The sequence below is a fragment of the Anopheles nili genome, chromosome 3 (genome assembly GCF_943737925.1).
Source record: "Anopheles nili chromosome 3, idAnoNiliSN_F5_01, whole genome shotgun sequence".
In the NCBI taxonomy this organism is placed as follows: domain Eukaryota; kingdom Metazoa; phylum Arthropoda; class Insecta; order Diptera; family Culicidae; genus Anopheles; species Anopheles nili.
The window spans coordinates 19996816-20017303 of NC_071292.1; the positions used below are offsets into that span (position 1 = coordinate 19996816).

At 49.8% G+C, this 20488-nt stretch overlaps 1 protein-coding gene across 1 annotated transcript in view; it reads left to right on the forward strand.

Moving 5' to 3' along the window:
- The first annotated feature begins 838 nt into the window (after positions 1–838).
- The window catches only part of LOC128727476 (protein apterous-like), a 53470-nt gene continuing 33820 nt past the window's right edge, over positions 839–20488 (forward strand). The window contains exons 1-4 of the mRNA XM_053821391.1: positions 839–877; positions 10472–10671; positions 10749–10956; positions 12414–12553. Of these exons, the coding sequence (XP_053677366.1) occupies positions 839–877; positions 10472–10671; positions 10749–10956; positions 12414–12553 (587 nt within the window). The remainder of the gene's footprint in view (positions 878–10471; positions 10672–10748; positions 10957–12413; positions 12554–20488) is intronic.

Consider the following 20488-nt stretch of genomic DNA (forward strand, 5'->3'; position numbering starts at 1 on the left):
GAAAGTGACGGTTTTGTGATTGCACGTAAGGAAGAGAGATAGTTTAAGAGCAAGCGAAAAAAAAACCAACGAAAGCAAGAAGGAAAAAAATCAATCAATCGAACCCCCAAACCCTCTAACGCTGATAGGGGCGCGGGCAGTGTGTGGGTGTGCATTTGTGCGCGGGTGTGTGTTTGTGTACGTGTCGTAGGTTGCCTTTTCTTCTTCCGGAATTCTTCCACCTTTTGTTGTTGCTGCTGTTGTTGTGGTCCTTTTGGGAAAAGGACCAGTTCTGCGCGTCCTTCGCGTGCTGCGATGGAAGCAAAAATTCAATCGCACTAATGCCGTGCATTTCAACACCCGCGAGTGACACTGATTGGCAAACGGGGCGCCAGGTTAACCAGCAGGACACGTGATACGAGCCCTTACCCGTGTGGCGTGTGAACGCGTAGTGTGTGTGTGTCGTGTCGTCGTCTGTCCAAAAGAAAAGCATTTCGTGAAGAAGAAAAAAAACACTCCTTTAAAGGGTGAATTTGTGAAGGAAATTCGAAGGATTCGCTGGACCACCATCCCACGTTCGTCCTTTTGCCCCGTTCACATTGAACAGCCCCGAAGGTTCGGCCATGAGCTAGCGGCACCGGAAGTGTCAGCATCGAACGAACGAACAGCCCAAGGACCCGCAAGTCCTAACCAAGCCTACCACCCTTTGGACACCGTAGGCCCCCCCCCGAATTCGTGAAACACGTGCGACACGGTGGCTACGGTGACGTTGCACTCGGCGGAACACGGGGTGCCCGGTGCAAGGACCCCGCTCGGTGTCGTACCGGTCAACAGCATCAACCAGCCACCGATTTCTCACATGGGCGTGTGTACGGAGGAGCGCCCTGTAATGCATTGGGTAAGTGGAAATCCACTGTGGAGGGCTCTTCCAGCTGCCCTTATCACTGTCACCCGCGAGTCCACAAGTCTTTTTTGTTATTCCCTCCCGTCGTGCTCTGACGCTTCCTTAATCTGCCGTCGGTGTTGATCGCCTTGCGGGAATGTGTGTGTTTTTTTTTTGGCGCGATGGTTTGCAGAGACATTATCGCACAAAACGCAATCCACCACCACGAGGGAGTCTAAGCAAACAGCGCCGGAAATCGGTAGCAAGTGCAGTTCGGCTGTCTCGTGGTGGAAAAGCCTGGAGCTTCTAGTCCCTCAAAACGATAACCTTTTCGCGAGAATGTTGTTTTGAGTTCCAAGCCAAAGCGCGATTCCCGGAACGGGCCGCTTCGTGGTCAGTAAATTAGAATTTGGCGGAATGCAACAGCAGAAGCAAAAAAAAACACGCAATCAAATTCGCAGTCTGCTTGTTGGGTGGTGAGTGGGGTGAAATTGAAATGTGCAAAATAAGAAAAAAAAAGCAAGCGACAAAACAGGGAGAACTAGAACACCCGCTGACCTCGGCCGGAGCGTTAGTCAAAATAAGCAGCGGCCCTTGCCGAGCGATGATAATTCAGCTCACATCGGAGAGTGTGTTCGTTTTTGGTTTTGCTTTCTCTCTCACCCAATCTCGGTGGTCACACATTCCGGCTGCCAGTTTCCGACCTAGGCAATGGCGGTGTCTGTTGACGGCTAGCCCTGAGCGACCTTCCGTCGTCCCTTATCGCGGTCCGGCTTCGGTATTTGGGGCCGGTTGTGCAATCGCCGATTTGGACCCGCGTTCTTCGCGATTCTGACGGTGTGAAGATGCTTGTTTGTTTGCTCCGAGACGGTGGGTTTCTTTTATTTTCATTGCACAATCAAGCGGCATGTACTGGAGAAGCATAAAAAAGGACGATTTTATAACATTGTAACGGAAGTTATTTGCGGAGCATGTTTTTTTTTACCCGTGTTGTTATATAGGAACTGGGATTAATGGAGCGCAAATATTTGATTGCGATTTAGTTCTACGTAATTCAGCAACTGTAATAAGCGATAATTTTAGACCTTTTTGACATTCGCTTGTTTATTTGCATAAAGATGATGCTAGAAGGAATCCTTGTTAAGAATTTCGAGCCATGATTCTTGAGTAACTTAATGTTAAAGTATGTTTCAAAATAGGCATATTATTTACAAACAGATCTTTGATGCTAATTTCTATATCTTTCAAATATCGCGTTTCCCAAACCAATAGCTTTTGATGCGGATTAATTCCTACTGATGTTCCTTTATACACAAATAATAGTGAATGCTTGTAGCTCCGTCATGTTGCACACGGTCCAGTGGTTATTTATTGAATAATCTGTTCATGTGGAACAAATCGGTACACTAAATCGACAGCTGTTTATTGTGTGCTTGTAATTTGGGGTCTCTGTTATTTGTTCACGATATCGACCGTGGCATTACACGCCTTTAGCAAGGAAATGTATCATTTAAAGCTGATTTGTAGCAGCCCGATGGTGCCTTATTGAATTATTGAATTAAAAGCACTAAATCTGAAGATTCGCTACGAAAAAAAAAGCTAAAGAGCCCATTTTGATATCCCCAAATACGTGAAAAGCCTCAATGATCGTGCGACTTCAATGACATACACCACATTACAAGTACATTTGCCATTGCCGTTGGGCTCGTTTTTCGTGGAAAATCCGTCCCATTTGCAGCGAATTTTCTTCGCACGAGCTCTCCATCCCTTCACCAAACCCCGTCGGCATAATATTCCCCCACCCAAAGACCAGCCTCGCCAAGGCTGCGAAAGTGTGACCCGCGAACGGCTCTCGGGTGAATTGCGCCGGCACCAGGGCGAAACCCGGCCAACATTCCGCACTCTGGCACTCCGGTGTTGCGCTAATTAAATGTCAGCAATGTGCCGCGGCCCTCAGACGGAAGGCATCTAACGGGTGATAACGTGCTGCATCCCACCCCCCCCCGTACCCCTCGGGCACAACCTTTGACTTCGCGGGCAGGCAAAATCGCAAAAGCGGAGATGATGCCCGCTGGGGCTGTGAAATATGGGGCTCGCGCGCTTCCGAACTATGCCGAAAATAGCGGCAATCTAAATCATGATCAAAGATTCGTTGCGCTCATCGTCGAATCGGAATCGCACGATGGTGAAGACGGGCGCGATATGCGTGGGGATGAGAAACATATCTCCCTAGCGGGATCACACAGGAAGATTGGATCGGATTTTGCGAGAAAGATCACCGGTTGTAAGATTAAAACTGCATCACGGTGCAGCAGAAATGTACTTTTAATGGATGCTTGCTATTGCTTGAATCGAGGAGTAAAAATGAGGAACATAAAAAGAACAATTTATGCTCTGTTCTAAAGTTCTGTGCGAAGAAATAAACTTGATCGTTAAAGCAGCAGCTCTTCTACACTTCAATTGGATCTTCCGGCAGGATGCACTTTGCAGAATGCGCAATGTTGAAAAACACAAATCAAAACCCCCACAGAACTTATGACGCTCGTTCAATTTCCCCATATTTCACGAGCAGCACTTTTCCCCTTCGGAGGCTCGACTCGCGCTAAGACGCATACCAGCCGACGAGCGTGCCGTGCCCCCGGCCACGGAGAACGGATCATCAAAATCGTTCATTCTTCATTTTCATAGTTTTTACGGAAAAACTCACCCGTACCCGGTCCCGGACCTTTTCCAGCCACACGGCACGTGAAGAGACGTGAAGTTCTAGCGCAAAGCGAACGCCCCGCTAATTATCGTGGAAAACTCGACCCGATTCTTCCCCCCAGCTCGGTGTTCCTTCCACCGGAGGGGGGAGTTTTCCCTCGGACGAGTCCTGCCTAATTGCGCCTAACGCTCGAGAGCAGGCGTTTTTCCTCGGCCGAAATCTGACGACTTGTTCTGCGTTGGTTTCGTTTCAGTGTTCGTTTCGGGGGTTTTCATTTTCCGTCTCAGCCTTTCGCGCACGGCAAGATCATCTTCCCGGGGTTCCTTGTTGCTTCGTTGGTAATTTTCCCACTCTCTCGCTTTACGGCAATAACCGCGGCCCTATGGAAAGTAGACGGCGCGTGGCGCGTCATCTTCGCGCATCGCTCGCCTCGGATCGTTTGGAGAAATGGCGCGCAAAGGAAAACGCCCGTGCCCGTTGTTTGTTTATTTGCCCGCCAGCGGTGCGTGGATCGTTGGAAAATGCTCATCGCGCGCGATCATCGCGGCTTCTGTTGCTGGCTGTGAAGCAAAAGCGTTTTCCCGCCGGCGTGCGGCTCGTTTCGGTCCGATCGGGACAAGTGCAAATTCCACCGACACCGGTGACGACGCAGCCCCAGCATCAGCAGCAGCAGCAGTCGAAGGGTGCGTGGATCCGCAAAAGGCTCGTAAAAATTGCGATCAACGCGATTGCGCAAGCTCCTTTGGCGGTGCGTTATTTGCGCTGCGATTATATGTACCCGCTTTATGGGGGAGGCGGGCAGTTGGTTTGGTTTTGTTGCGTTTTGCTGCTGTAAATGTTTTCCAAACATACTTCTTTCCCTGCGCAATCGACGATCGGCGATCGGCGATCTGCTGTTTTTGTACGCACGCGCGTGTGGATGTGTATGTCCTTCTGGTTGGTGGAATGTTTGCACTCTAAACCCAATTGTGGGAGCAAGCAGGGTGGTTGGGTTTGACGGGACAGATGGCAAATGAAAATGGGAGAAAAACCAAACACACGCACACAAGGGGGGGTTGCCCATAAACGCTGATAAGCGCCCGTAGCGCTTGAGTTTGGTTGAATCCACGGAAGGCTTGAACCGGGCCACGTCCCGAGCCCTACCAGCCTAAGACCTATAGGGCCTATGATACCGAATAAGGGCTGATTTTGGCCGCCGATGGCCGACGGTGTACAAATCGCTCATACGCGTACGCGACATCGCTGGGGCCCGGGGCGTTCGATTGATCGATGGCCGACGGCGGAAAAACTCGGAAAAACGACGCGACGGTGGCGGCGACTGGTCGTGCGACCAAATGTGCGACTGAATGTAGGGCAAAGGAGTGTAGGTATGGTAGGGCTGCGTGGCCCAAGGCGCCCATGCGCCACCGTCACCCTAAATCGGGTGCGCGCAGATCGCGAGAGTTTTAAGGAAAACAACCGGGTTGAGAAACAACCGGGCGAGAGTTTTAAGACGGGTTGAGCGGGGCAGCGACGGGGCGACGAGCAGGACGAGGGGTGTGTGATCAACCCTTAACCGATCGGCGTGGTATGGGTTGCGTAAGCGAAACGAAACCATGGGAATGGTCCATAATCGAGTGATCGAGCGATCGAGCGATCGTGATTCGAATTGTGATGCCGATGTTGGGCGACGGAATCGATCATCGGAGACACCGGAGTATACCCGGTGTGAGGAAGAGATAAGGGTCTTGAGGGGGGAGAGAGAGATCGAGAGAGAGAGAGAGAGAGAGAGAGAGAGAGAGAGAAGGCCAAATTGAGTGCGAAAATGATACTAAGAAGGAGCCTTCGGTTCGAAGCACTCAAGTGAGAAATAATGATAATTTACGCGACGCACAGACACTTAATGTTTCGTTGTGAAAATTGAGGAAAACATGTAACAGTAACTAAACATTAGAAGTGCACAATTAACAAAAGATGAATGCGTAAAAAACGCACGTAAGAAAAAGAAATCGGTTTATAAGAAGGCGGGATTGTATAGATCAATGTAGCCAATATAAATTCCACTAGAAAGTGAGTTAAAAGACCATGATAATTTTTATTTTTCTTGATGCTCACACAACTTCAATAAAATGCGCACACAATTTCATTAAAATTGAATTGGTTTAGAACATTGTTCTATCGAGCTTATCGTAGATATTCAAATTTAAAGAAGACCAATTCCTTTCTTAGAATTCCAACAATCAGAAGAATCCTTTTTCTTGCTTGAAATTCGACCCTGCTCTAATTGATTCAAGTTTTTTTTTCTTGCTTGTACCGTTCAAACAAGAAAAATGCATCATTCATTTGTGTTTTAGAGTGCAACTTTGTTTCGAATATGACACTCTACGCTTACCCTCGCATCCGCTCGCATAGACAAATAGATCATCTATCCCCGCCACGCGATTTAATGCAAACGGAAGGTCGATGGGAGCAGCGAGCAAGGAGCGCAAGCGGAAGGTTTAATAAAGAGCCATTCCAAACCTGTCATAGCCCCATCCACATGTGATACAGACGCGCGTGACAGTAACGAGAAATAAAATTGTGATTTATATCGTTCCGCTAGATTTATTACAATCTTTCTTGGTTGGTGCGCGCGCGCCTCGCGTACGTTTGGCTCGCGCATGCCTGCGTGTGTGTGTGTGTGTGTGTCAATTTACGACTGCACAAGAATCCACCGGGGGAGGGGGGGAAGAAGCAGACGACACATGAAGCTAATAAAACGAAAAAAAAGAAAACCCCACAGATGCGCAGGAACGGCGTGTGCATACGGCGTCTATTTCGGTGGGTCATAATTGTACCAAATCTATTGTATAAATGAATAGAAATTGGTTTCAATCCGTAGACCGCTTGCAGAAGCCGTTCTCGGGAAGAAGTCGGGCTGCTAATTGTAAGTCAATGCGAAAATTTGCAGCACCTGCAACTATGTGTGTGTGTATGTTTTTTTGCGGTCCATTTTGAGGCTGAACAACGATCGCTGCGGCCCCAAACCGAGTACGCTAAAAAGAGAACCGTTAGCAATGTTGCACGCGCGCGCGCTTCGATCGAATCCATCCTGCAAACCCCCTGCAACACTCATTAGCAGCGTCCGAGACCCCAAGTCCTGCCAAGTGCGAATGGTGCCACCTTGCACACCGTGTACCGTCCTGTTCACCGCCCAACAGCGATCGTCGGCGATCGTGCGGTTAGGCGCCTTTTTGGCGGAAGCGAAAAGTGAATAATCACCTTTGGACACCCCTTATTTAACTTTGATTTGTTGCACCCGCGCCGGGGTGGGTGCGGTGGGTGGGAAACTCCTACTCCGTCTCTGCCAGGCCCCCCTTCACGAAAGGGCGCCCATCAAAAACGCGCAACGAAAAAACCGAGCGCCGGAACAGAACGGACCCGAGACAGTGGGACAAATATTTGTGAAGTGTCATTTAATTATTTGTATAAATATGGATGGTGCGCGAGGTGATTTTTCTCTCGTCGTAAACGTGGGTGGGGGGGTGACTTCCGGCACGGTGTGGATGTGGAAGAAGGAAGGAAATCAAATTGACGGTCGCGGCAAGAGAATGGAAGCCGAAGAAGAGACCTCCATCACGGAGGGCGTGTTTGTTGGTTTTCCGGTTTTTCCACCAGCGCGTGGGGAGGAACACACACACACACACACACACGCGGGCAAGGGTTCATTTTTCATTTTCATCTGCGCCTTGGCTTCCTCCTTTTGTACACCGCTCGTTGCGATACATCGGAACAGATGTTTCGTGTCGCTCGGACGGAACGGTGTCGGATTTCGGGACGAAATTCCACGACGCAGCGCAAGTTGACACATTAGAAGCTATCGATCGATCGCTCACCGGGCGGGAGTTTTTCTCAACCCCACGAACCTGGGGTGGAGGTCTGGATGAGGGCCACTCGGAAGACGGGCAATTAAGCGCCTTCGCTCCAAACGTCAAAATCCGGTGGCAATCGTGGGGTTTTGCCTTCGTCAGAAGAAAAACAGCGGCGCGCGCGCGTCACACGCACTCCGGTGACACTAATTTGCGCTTGTCAAACCGACGGAACGATGGTTGGGTGGATTTTCCCTCCTGACTCCAGTTCCGGTGGGTCGATGAAGGAAAAGCGCTTGACAGCCGCCTGTTATTAATTGGCGTTCGATTGGCGTACCGATGGCAAAGTGCAGTCTGAACGTCCGGACGGGACCGCGGGTCTCTGAGCGATGGTGTGTGTGTAATTTTTGTGACATTCCTGGGAAAACGACCCACCAGGGAAAACCGCGATAATCGCTACCCACCATAAGTTGAGTCGGCTTGTGGAGGCGCACACATTGTCACGATGTTGAAGCTGGTTATCAGCGGGGTAGCGATTGTTTACGTGGCTTTAAATGTACACCAGACTAGACTCGGAAAAAATACACAAACCAAGTGATTGACGACCGCATCGCAAGCAAAAAAGGATGATAAACCGAGGGTACGAGTTTTTTTTTGACGATTTCTTACCACACGCATCCTTTGAAATCCTCAACCGAAGCTAGGAGAACGAGGTTTGTGGCGACTTCCCTATCAGAGATGCACTAAATCATAGTACGTTCGTTTCTTATCGCACTTCTATTCCACCGCGGGTTTCTTCTGTGTTTGGCCGAGGGAGGACAAAAACCGCCCGGAACCATAGGTCAGTGCGCATCACGCATCCGTTACAGACGATCTTCCGGGGCACGGTTGAGCCAGGTCATGGCGTATCCGTCGTATAAAAAATAATCCTCAACCAGACTTGGTACTACTCGCCCGTTTTGCACCATGCAAAACAAACCAATTACTTACTAGCCAGTGGTGATTGAAAACGTTTTTTTTTTTACGTCGCAACCAGCACGTGGTGTTGTTTTGGCTTCCGTGGTAGTTTAAAATTACCCACCAGGCGTACGCGTATGGGTCAGTTGCTCGATGGTTCCCGAAACGCTTCTCAGTCGCGTAGTATTTTTTAGCGATTCTCAAATGAAGCACACATATTATGTTTTCTTTTAATTTCCTTCCACATCGATGGTGGGCTTTATCTGTTTGCGCTAGAATTGGGCGGCTTGTTTTGAAGTCCTTTCACCCTCGTGTGGGCCTCCGTTTGGAGGTTATACACGTGCGTTCTCGAAACTCGGCCTGGGGGAATCAAGATACGGGTCAAATCATGATTAGCTACCGTGCGGTATGGCTCCTAGCGTTAGAAGTGGCTACTTTTAGCGCTCATTTGAGGCGCGGAAATTGCGCCGAATCGCTGATGGATTTCGCTTTTGCGTGGAACCATGCTTGGGGCCGAGGTAATTTGGGTATTCTTGCTTCCCTTGCCGAAAGCGTAAAGCAAGTTTACTAGCGCTAAGAAGCCTCCGACTGGCAGAAGTTATGAATCGACCTATCTGCGATACGCCTCGGTGCGGAACGCTTTTAGGAGACGCTTCGGTACGACGTAAAGAGACCGGACCCGACGCGCTTCTGGGACGTAAGGCGCATCTCTCCGCGAGCCACGTTCGCTATCTTATCAGCAGTCCACTGTCGGACCCTCAGGGGGCCCGCGTCTTATCGACCGGGTGGATTATTTTCGGGCTTCCGGATGGTTGGCTTTTCCATCCCGGACCGTGGAGCCCGGGTTTTGGGGGGGAAGAAAATTATGAATGCGAACGCATAAATAGGCTCGATGGATAATGTGCCGCACCGGAGGGCACACTCGCTCATTGGAGCGTGAAATTTGTGTATTATCTCCAAAATGCCAAAAAGGCCAGACGCCTTGCGCGAGCGAGTGCAAAAGCGCCACGGAACCACACCCGGACTGGCTCTACAAGAAGCTTAGGGTGGTAAAGGGGTTGGGGGGGGGTTGGTGGAAGGCGGGTGGAAACAAAAAAAAAAGAGAAGAAAAATGCCGGGAAAGGATGCGCGAGTGACGGAGCTCGGTTTTATTTATTCTGCCGCTGCAATTGTACTTCTTCGGTTCGCATTCGTACCGATTTTCCCGCTCGCCGGTTTGCATTGCTGCATTTCTGCACCGCCGCCGGGTGGCCGGGTGGCCAAGGTGGGAGGGAAGTGTGAAAGAGAAAAATGAAGCACCTCTCGCGTGGGGAGAGCCGCATGCACAAATGCACGAAAAAGGAAGATGCAACCGCGCGTACGCTTTTTCTTCTCGGCTTATGCACGCGTCCCATGGCTTCGGTGCATCGGTGCATCGGTGTGGCAGGTTCGTGCATGTGTGTGTGTGTGTGCGTGAGGATTTGTAAATGTGCAATTATTTTAATTCCACGCCGTTGACGGTCTGGCGGAGTCGGAGTTGAACGGAGTTTTACTTGCTTGCATTTTTTTTTCTTTCTCTCTCTCTCGTTCTCTCTTCCTGCGGAAGGGCTTCGCGTGCTGGGGAAGCTTCAACGAAAGACACAATAAGAAAGCACTAGGAGAAATACGTCCCTAAGCCCCTCTTCCTGGGAAGGGCTTACAATAGGTCCGGGGGACGACTTTTTTTTTCAAAGAATATAAAACAGCAAAGAGAAAAAAAAAACATGCCACAAGACAAAACCTGACCCTAAACAAACGCCCCAAAGCCAAAGAGCTAGGGGTTTTTTTTTATGAGCAACTCGCTTAAATTGCACGTGTGCAATAAAACAGCCGGGATGGGGACCCGTTGGTCGGGTGTTTTTAAAAAAAAAATTAAGGGGCGGCACATTATGCATGCACACACATTTATTGTTTTCCCATTCTATGACGCATAATTGACGCAATCGAAGATCAAAGCAGGCAGGTCGGGTTAAGCTTTCGGTGGTGTTTCCGGACCCTGTTCTGGACGATTCCCATCGATCGCATGAGCAGGCTGGGTAGGCACGAGTTTTATTCGATCGGGGATAATAATTTCGGTTTCTTGTCGTTTTCTGCTTTCCACAGCACCCGAACGCCCGGTTTCTGGGCCCACCGCGGGAACGCAGCCCGGACCTGTCGAATGCCTGCCAGCTAAGCAGCAACAACAACAACCTCAACCACAGGACCTGTATCTCCTGCACGGACACGTGCGAGCACAGCCTGAAAGCGGCCGGTGGCAATGGACTGCTGGGTGTGAATCATCTCTACGCGGACAGTTGCCACAGGTGAGAGTTGCGAATGCGGAAATATCACCAAAAAAAAAAATTGTTCTTAATTGTGACTAATCAAGGGACCTTTTCAGCTTCGAGTCACCGGACCGGCTGATAGCGGACCGACCAAATTACTTCGCCGATCTCAACCGGAGCGACTGCTCGGACAGCTCCAGCGTGCTGAATAGCTGCATCCAGCTCAAATCGGAACCACCGGGTGGTCCGAGCAGTCCGGAATCCTCCAACGAGTTACCGCCGACCGGGCTGGACGAGTGCGCGGGCTGTGATATGCCGATTCAGGTAAGTGCTTGGGTGAAGCTAATTACGGGGGGAAACAATTCGATTCAATCGCTGAGATTTTCCCCCCAAATGCCACACAGCGTCACAGTGATGCACCATCTGCCGTTCCTTCGTCCTGATCGATTAGGGCAATTTTTCGTTGCAAAGTTTTCCAACATTCAGCACCTTGTTACAATGTTGCGGTTTTTATTTTTGTGGCTTTGTGTGGCGGTACCGTAACAGGTGTACCGATTTCCCAGCTCGTTATAAGGAGAGAAAAAAGCCACCGAAATTAAATTTAACGAAGTGGACAACCATACGTCAATTAGTGCAGTACCGCAAACCGGATCACAAGGAAAAAGACGCAAAAAAAAACAAACTGCAATGAATGCAAATCAAAGACGCATCACAGGTTTGAGTTTCAATTAGCTTTTTTTCTTCGCACTGTTGCGTTTTTTTCGCGTTTGAAATGTTTTATTGAGTGCTAACGGCACCCGATGCATCATCGATGAGAGAGCCCCAAATTAACCGCACCAGCCGGGGCACAGTCGGTATTAATTTGTATGGATTTGTGGCGCTTGCTTCTTACTTTTTTTTTGTCTGCTTCCTCTTTCACTCGATCCCAAATCATGACACCTTCCGGATGCATTGCTATTGAAACGTTACGATCAAAGCAAGCCTCCCGTGGTTTGTGTGTTGAAGGCGAGTCAGCTGTCAGTGGGGATGCCAGTTTGACGTTTAAGGTCACAGGCGGCCGTATTGTGCAGATTTTTGTTGGTGTTTTTTTTCTGTGTGGCTCTTTCGGTTTTGTTTTTTGAAGCTTTTTAAATTTGGTTTCCACGAACCATACCGAAATGTGTTAGCTAGGTGTGTTTGTTTCATGGCTGCAGCAGCTTTTTTTTGGTTGGTTTCCGGCGCGGTTTAACGCCCTTGCGGTGAAAGGGCTCCCGGGCATACGCTAGTGTCGATAATTGAGCTGGTTCGCTGTTTTTCTTTTACTTCGAGGTGCATTGGATTGCTTTGAGTTCTGCAGAAATCGAGTGATGAGCCGACGAAAGAGAAAACAAAAAAAAACCCGTAACGATGCTTGTGCACGACGCTGTGCGGTTTGCTTTCGCAAAATTGCGCCCGCGTTTCGCCCCGAGGTGCAGATTTCGTTCGCTGCGGATTTCGGTAGCAACAAAGAAGCGCCCACCTTTTTGGGCGTACATTTTAGGACGGCTCTGGCAGACAGAAAGCGGCCGCAGATCCCCACGCACACGCGGTTGGGGGCACACGCACGCGGACCGGTTTTTGCACCCGCAATTACGCCGAAGCGCTAGCGAAATTGCATTATCTTTCAATTTCGAGCACACCCGCCGGTGCGGTCGCAAAAACCAGCAAAAAGGATGCACCCGTATCGCAAGGTGCGCTCAGTGTGTTTTAAGCGCGCAAACTAATTTCCCTTTCGTCGTCGTCGGTGTTCGTGTCCTTCGCAGGATCGCTTCTACCTGTCAGCTGTGGAGCGCAAGTGGCACGCTAGCTGTCTACAATGTTGCATCTGCCGGCAAACCCTCGAAGGTGCCAATTCCTGCTTTTCACGCGATGGCAACATCTACTGCAAGACGGATTACTACAGGTGAGTGGAAAACGTGGGGCTTTGGGTGCAGGGCAAGTGGCCCTAGGATGGCATTTAGCATAAATTAACCCGTTGCGTTCGGGGTTTCCGAATGGGTGGACTAATTGTTCAACGGATTAGACCCGGTGGCGGTGACGCTCGACGATGAGGATGCCCTTAAGTGAGGTGGAGTCGGGTTTTGAAGCTCCAGCCAAAAGGGCCACCTATCCGTTGCATGTTGCACGCTGTGGGTCACGATTCGCTTCAAGGGCCACAGCCGTTTGGTGATAATTCGCTCCGTTTTTTTCGACTTCTCGCGGTGTCGAGCGCTGTTTAAGCCATTTTAAGCTTGCCAAACATACATTGTGTGCGAATTGGGCTCATTTGACGCAAAGGGGTCAAAAAGGGTGATCAGTTGGTATGCCTGTCTGCGCAAATAGGCATAAATCTTGAAATGTCTTATCGCGCCTCGTTCGGTGCGTTTGCGTTTGCTAATATTTGCCAATGTGCTTCCGATTGGCTAATCTTTTCTAGCTGCCGTTTTCGCTTTCTCGACTTTGTTCCCTAACCGTGTCGGCGTTTTGTTTGCGTAACTGCCAGATTTAGAGCGCGGCGCATCACGGAAACTAGCCTGTCAAGCTGTAAAAAAACAGCAAATAGAAAAAAAACCAAGAATCTACTTGATTTCGTGCACCAAATTGTACTGTTTACAATGTTGCACTGAAGCAAAACGACTATCGGCATAATTCACGCCTTAAAACATCGCCGATAACCGTCCCGTTTTATTTCTCTATTTTGGGGCATAACCCAAGACCAGATCCATTCTCGCGGCGTGTCTAACGATTCCGGTGGCCGCACGATGAGGTAACACAAGGGTGAAAAAAGCGCTAGACAAAACCAATGCAAAATGCTAACAAATAATCTATCCTTCCTAGCGATGGCGTACGTGCGAGCGATAAGACCGGATCGGGTCTGGCGGAAATGGTGAGGTTATCGGTTTTGGCCGGTTGCTCGTGTCTCCCGGTTGCTGCGTGGCCAGGCGGATGTATTGAAGTGTGAAATAAATTGATTGAGCTCGCGCAGCTGATTTCGGGGTCAGACAATGGTCGTCTAACGCGAGGTCACCAGATTAAGCGGGAAGCGGTGTTATCATGCCTGCGCTCGTGTGCCTAGTCGCGGTGGTCAGTTAAGGGTGCAGATTGCAAAAAAACTGGAACTTAAACTGTCAATAAATTCCACACACTTGCCGTTTGACATTTGGGCGGCTTTTGTGCGGCATCAAAGGATGGTAATTAATGAAGGCTTCAAAGGGATTTGTGCGTAAATGTCGCGAACTGTTTGTGCCACAATTAGATGGCTGATAAACTTTCCGAGCCAGAGCTCGTATATTAACTCGTATATATTAACGGTTATCACTCGAAAGGGGTGTAAATTGCGCATTATCTACGACATATTTCATTTCCGTGGACGATGAGATTGGCTAGAAGTTTATAAACACAATTTGTTGAAGAGTTTAAAACCATGAGATTGATTAAATGTTTATAAGGTATTTGATTTAATGTTCAAATTTTGCCAATCTCATCCCATCTATGGAATTCAGTCCTCACGCTACCAACTAGCTCAAACGAATTAGGAAATTTATACGCCAAATATTCACATTGAAACCTTCTTGACCTTTAGGGATGGTCACGTCCCATCGCCGGATGATAAGCTCCTGTATAATGTGTTCGCACACGGTAATTTCCTACCGATTCTACGGCACACCGAGCGTTAAGCTAAGCCAAGGATGACCGGTCGACCGGGTTGTAAGCGGGCGGCTTCGAGCATGGTTCGTCCGGGAAGCGATGGGCACATAAAATTATATAACCCGGAAAAATGTTACCAGCCGGACGACTCACCCATCGGCGGGCCGGTTCAAACGGACGCCATAGACGGAAAAGGCCAACCAGCTGCGGTTTGAAAAGCGCCAAAGAACAAGATGCCAAAAATTTCGTTCGAGAAGCTTTTGCGTGAATTTAGACGCGCAACGGACGGGTTCGATCGGCGGACATGCCGCGCAACCGATCGCGCGCGAGCGCCTTTATGGTGGGTGTAAAAACATATTGTTGGGAAAATAAAATCCATCGCATCACATCTCGCGGATCCCACTGGCGACGGATCAGCTGTAGATCCGCTCGCTTTCTCAGCCAACGTGTGGCTCTTTCCCAGCGAGAGATCCCGGTTTTGGCCATGAGAAGTAAGGCAGTTTTTTTTCACTTTTAGTACATCGAATTGCATCTCGTTGTTGGTTATTGCTTGAGTGCATTATTTGCGCGTACTTTGTTGCGGAAAAAAAGAAACACAAGTTCCAGTTCCCTCCAAACTGGCCCGGTGCTGATGAGTGGTGGAACACCTTCCCCAAGAGCACGAGATCGCCACGGGATCGATGCAAAACAGCTTGAGCCCGAGAGCTATCTGTGCGCCTCGTGGAGGCCGCTCATATCCATTGGCAGTTGACCGGGTGCTATAAATAAAAGCAATCAGCAATACCTCCCCGGCTAGGTGTGTTTGGTGGCAGTATGAAGGACGGCTGCCGCCGCCGCCGCCGGCTCGGTGGCCATAAATTTTTGCCGAAATTTATTTCTTTACACTTTTATTACACTTTACGACAGTTCCCATCAGCGACCTGGATTTTTTGTTCCGCGGGGGTGTAAAACGTGATTCGATACGCGAATGGAAAGAATCATCATTCGTACTTTTTCTCTCTCTCTCTCGCCTCGAACTTCTCGAGCCAACGCTCAATGGGCAATAGACGGGTTTGGAATGGATGGCTCCGAGTGGTATCGAAGCGCGGATCGGTTACAGCCGCGCGATAGAGAGCCCCCTCAGGGGTACGGGTTTATGCGCGATGGGAGCCAGACAGTTGTCAATGAAAATTAGACACCAGCTCGCCGCCCGATCACACAGATCACAGATCGCCGCGAACCGACCCGGTGCCATTTTGTTTAGAGTTATGAGCTAAATAAGTGAAAAGCAATGCAATAAAACAAAGCGCCCGTTGGTGCCAAACGGTGCTGGGGTTTTGGGAGGAAGAGGGTGAAAAAGCAAGGAAAAGCAAGCGGAGGAGAAAAAAAAAGATAACTCATCCCGAAACAGCAAGAGCCTGCTAGTAAACCAGCCATGAAACACGGCTCACAGACGAACGCTGACAACCGTAACGACTTCTCACGATGATGCACTCCCGGCGGGGAATGTGAGCCGAATGGTTGCGTCTGGCCCGGCCCGGTTCTATTCCGTGGCACAGCTGGAACCAGCCACACGTCGCTCCCCGAGTGGCAGGTTCCAACCGGTACTGTACCGGTGCGAGTCACATTTTTGTGAATATAATCGCGCACCGGGGTTCGTCGCTTGACGGTGCGTTGTAGTCGTTCGTTTGACGTGACCGGCAGCAACCGAAACCCTGGCTGCCTCGTGCTCGTGCTCGGGTCGTAGATAAGCAGATCGAGGCAGCTTGAAAGCCTCGACATAAGGGGCACACACTCGGGCGCTTTGCGTCAGCATTTAAATAGCTGTCGAACACGTGTTTTACATAGCACCGATCGTGGATAGTCGATCATAAATATTAATTGATCGACTTTTGTTTCGTTTCGTTTTTTTTTGTGTTGTTGCTGCTCCTGCTGCTGTGCTGCACCATTTTGATCCACGCACCTCATGGGGACTGTGCGGTTGCTCCCTTTTTTTTTTTGAAATTCATATTCACTGCATTGCGTAGACGTTGCGTTCCTGTGCGCTCCTTCCGTCATTTCATTGCTGATGTTGTTGTTGATGGGGTGTTTCTGCAGCCCGTGCATGCGTTGGGAACAACACCCTGCGTGTCGGGGGTACACTGGCGGGTGATATTTCCCGCAAAATGATACACCGACCGAGTGCCGATAAGCGAGTGTAATACCACGGATCGCGCACAACAATGTTGATGCGCCAGTGGAACCGGCGCAGAGTCTGGTACGGGTTTGCATCTGACGGGGTTTGCCTGTGCCGGAGAAAGAAAGAGAAAGAGAGCGAGGGAGAAATTGCTCGCACGGATAGTGCCGGACCGCTTGGAATGTAAAATGTTAATGTGCAGCAACGGGTAAAACATCAGGCGCAGCAAAAAAAAAAACAATATTAAGCGCAAAAAAAAAACTCCGGAATGATAAATTGCTTTTGTAATGGCCATCAAACGCACGATATGAATTTACAGCAGATATGCTAAATCGTAACATGAAACTAGGGTGCGAGTCGCATGCTCCGGGATCTTGATCGTTGATGTGTGTCTGTGTGCCCTGTTTTTCTACTGCAACATTCGTCCGGCGTACATCTTAATATTCGTGACACGGCTTTGCGTATTAGCACCTTTAAGGGTAGGTTTTTTTTTGCCTTCCATTTTGCTGCATTCAATTACAATGTTTTGGTTGGAAGTTGGTTTTTAGGTACAAGCAAATAAACAACCCCCGGGAAATTGAGTCCGGCGTGAGGAATGCCGCAGTTGATCGATGTTTCGTTGTTTTGCAAATGAGATAATGCGGGTTTCCGCTTTTTTTTTGCCTCGCCATTTTCGCGTGTACTGGAGGTGTGTTTTATTAAGTCACAAATTTTCAATTTCCTACACGTACGCGAGTGTGTCATTCGTACGTGTTCGCCACAAGGCCACATGGAAACGCAGAGTTATGAAGTCGCAACGTAAGGACTCCCACGGATATCCTTGTTAAACGCCAACGGCAAAGAGAAGCCAAAAATAAAAAAAAAAACGTCCCAGGTCACAACAAGTAGCGATTGATATGGGATTATAACTCACCCGCCAGCCTGTCGCTGGCACAGTAATTTATAACACGACCGTTCACTCGCACCAAAGACTCCTTAACAGATCGTTTCGATGCGCTGCGCGTTATCGCATCGCTGATCGGGCATCGGGCGCGCATGAGGTCTAGTTTAGACGCTTTTGTTTTCTAGGTCATCTCTCGCTCACGATCTCGAAGGATTCGGGATCGGGCAAGGATAGCCCGGATAGCAGGTAGCTCGCACCTGCTCCCAGGCCATTGTTATCCACGTTCGGTTGCGCTCCAGTTGTTTGTCAAGGGTTTTCGCCGTCCCTGCGTTTGCGTGCTAAGCGTTATCCACCGTCGGTATCTGCGCCGTGCAAGGATCGCGCGTCCCCCCCGCTCCGGTGGCCGTTAATTTATGTTTCATTTATCAAAATAGGGGAAAATATAATGGCTTCGTAGATAGGGCATCGTCTTCCTCTTCCGGCAGCGTGCCGCAGGACTGGACGCGTCTTCTCACGCATTTACGGATCGAGTACGGGTTTGTCTCGATTGTTTTACACAACAAGGAAACGGCTCGATTGAGTTCTCAGTACGATGACGCTAGAGTTGTGCGTTCTGAACGAGGATCGCCGGAAGACGACGCCCTTGAGCAGCCACACGTTGTGACTTCATTTGGAGTACCGTTCTTGACCGGAAGCAGCTCCGGGGTTTGCTGCTATGTAATTGTAATCTTAATAGCCATTTAGCGCGAGGTGATAATGATTTATAGCGGTCGCGATCGAGTGTGGTTTGGTAGCTTTTGGAGGGCGCGCACTATTCGAGCTTTCCTCAACAACAAGGGCTAACGACTCACGCGCCTTGTTAACCCTGCGGCATTAAGCGCGTTTTAGTCTTTATGAATACTTCCCACCACAGTTGGCGTTAATCAGATGTTGAGTTTAAGCATACCCACTGGCGCCAACGCAGCTTTAACGACTTTTCTCCCAAAAATCCCGACTCCAGTAAAGCTCGTCGTCTCGCGCGATCGCATTTAAATGCGAACGTTGACGATCACACTGGGCTCTCGCGAACGGCAGGACGCTCGATCGATTTGAATAGTGGGTTGTTTTATGGTTCCCCATTCTTCCTAGCCAAAAAATAAAAACCAACCCGTCGCGGTGGGTTTTCGTTTTTATTTCCCTCCACCGAAGCTGTGCAGTTATGGGCGCACGACCTGTTTCGTGAGCCGGCCCTGTTTGTGGAGTGCGCAATAAAAAAAAACGCAACGGGCGTCCGACGAGGTGACATTGTGATTTTATTTTATTTTTAACGAGCGCGATTGCATTCTAATGCAGCCCCCGGGGGGAAGGTGGATCGAATGTCGCCGATCGTGGCGGCATGAATGCATCCAATTGTGCTCTCTCAACCATTTGCCCGACGTCGACTTCCGATTGGCGCGTGTTTGACAGCTGCTCGACGCCAGATCTGTCCCCGTCGGATGGTCGGTGTTTTGACCGACACTTCTTGCCTGCTGGCTGGGTTGGCCCGCGAGGGCAGATTAATTTGTAATGGATCGTAATTAGTCTGCGGGTGCTATCAGCTTATCAGCAGCTTGTGGCCGTGGATCACTGCACCGGACCGAGGCCAGACACAAAAGGGCGCGATCGTTTTGTGCGACTCGAAATCGACATGTGCAATCGCGAGGCCCCATTTGACCTCATTTGGTTCCATTTGTACCTCTCATTTGGATTGGCTCCAACGAGGTGTTAGCTTCTTGGAGAGGGAAACTCATTTCCGTTATTTAAATAATGGGGGGCTGAAAATTCCATCTAAAAATGTGACCACCGGAACCACCATCTCAGGGAAATGACACTGGCTGCTTATCAGCGCGAGAGTGAGCCGTAGATTAAAGTGCACTACCCTACCCACGCCTGTGACCCAGTTGCTCGCGTAACGCTCTCGTTACCCAGCTACTGGCTTTTTTTTTCCATCCTCCCCCGAGTGGGCAAAATATTCAAAACATTTCCAAACCTCTGCTTCCGGAATGGCTCGCGGCATGCTAACGAAGGCGTCCGAAATTTGTAAATTCAAATTTCATTAGAGACACCATTAGGAGGCGCGAGCAGGTCCACGGCGGGACTATTTGCAGGTGAGAGAGCGGGTCGATTATTTCGGCTCATTGCGATTATTCCAACGCGGCTCGGGAAAAAACCAAGACCGGCCCGTCCAAATTTCCATCGGGCGCACATTCGTCGGGCTCGCCCCATTCCGGTGTAAATTGGAAACAAATGGCTTCGGTATATGGCCGTTCATCATGCCATTTGCTGCTGCGTGCGTGCGTGTGTGTGCGCAGAAGGGGACGTAATCGTGGCGTTGGTCGGGCGTTTGTTACCGAAGCAATTTGGTGCTTTTTTGACCGACACCGAACACGATACGGACGCGGCGCACGGACGCACGATTAAGTGATTTTCTGGTGCACTGAACTGTAGAGAAACTATTTCTTACGCCCATTAGACGTCCCTTTGGCCGGGTGCAGGGTGGGGTGAGAGGGAAAGGTGAGCTGACGGGTAGGCCCTCTCCCCCCCCCCATCCTACCCTGCGTTCACTTTCGGGGTGGGTTATTAATTTTCTAGCACCAGTCCGTGCTTAAAAAGGTGGGCTTTTTAGTTTGGGCTACCGGGCATGCTGCTGAAGCCCGCTTGGGTCGCTTTTGTAAGACACCGATCCGATGAATAGAGGTGAACAAAAAAAAAAAAAGCACGCCTAACGCCAAAAAACCACGCCTAGCTCGTTTCCCCCACCCCTCCAACCCCACTGCTCCACCACCCTTTCTTCCTCCTAAAGTACCCAACGGAAGCAATGATTTAACGGTGAAACATGGCGGATACAAGTGGACACGATCATTATGTCACGTTCCGTCCGTTTTCTCGGGGGGGGGGGGGGGGTTTGTGTTTTTATTTTTCCTGTCCCCAACCCCCCCTCCCCCACTTCCACACTCCATCCAATCCTTTCTCCCCTGCCCTGGTTGAGATTTTCCGCGGCCACTCTAAAACAATCAGTGCGAGCTCGCGCGCCACAGCCGATTGGAAGGGCGAATTTTTGAAATAATATAAATAATTCGCTTCTATCGCGCGCCAATCGGAACGGCACTGTTTCGCATCGCGATGGTAATCATATGTGTGACAGGGCGGAGAGG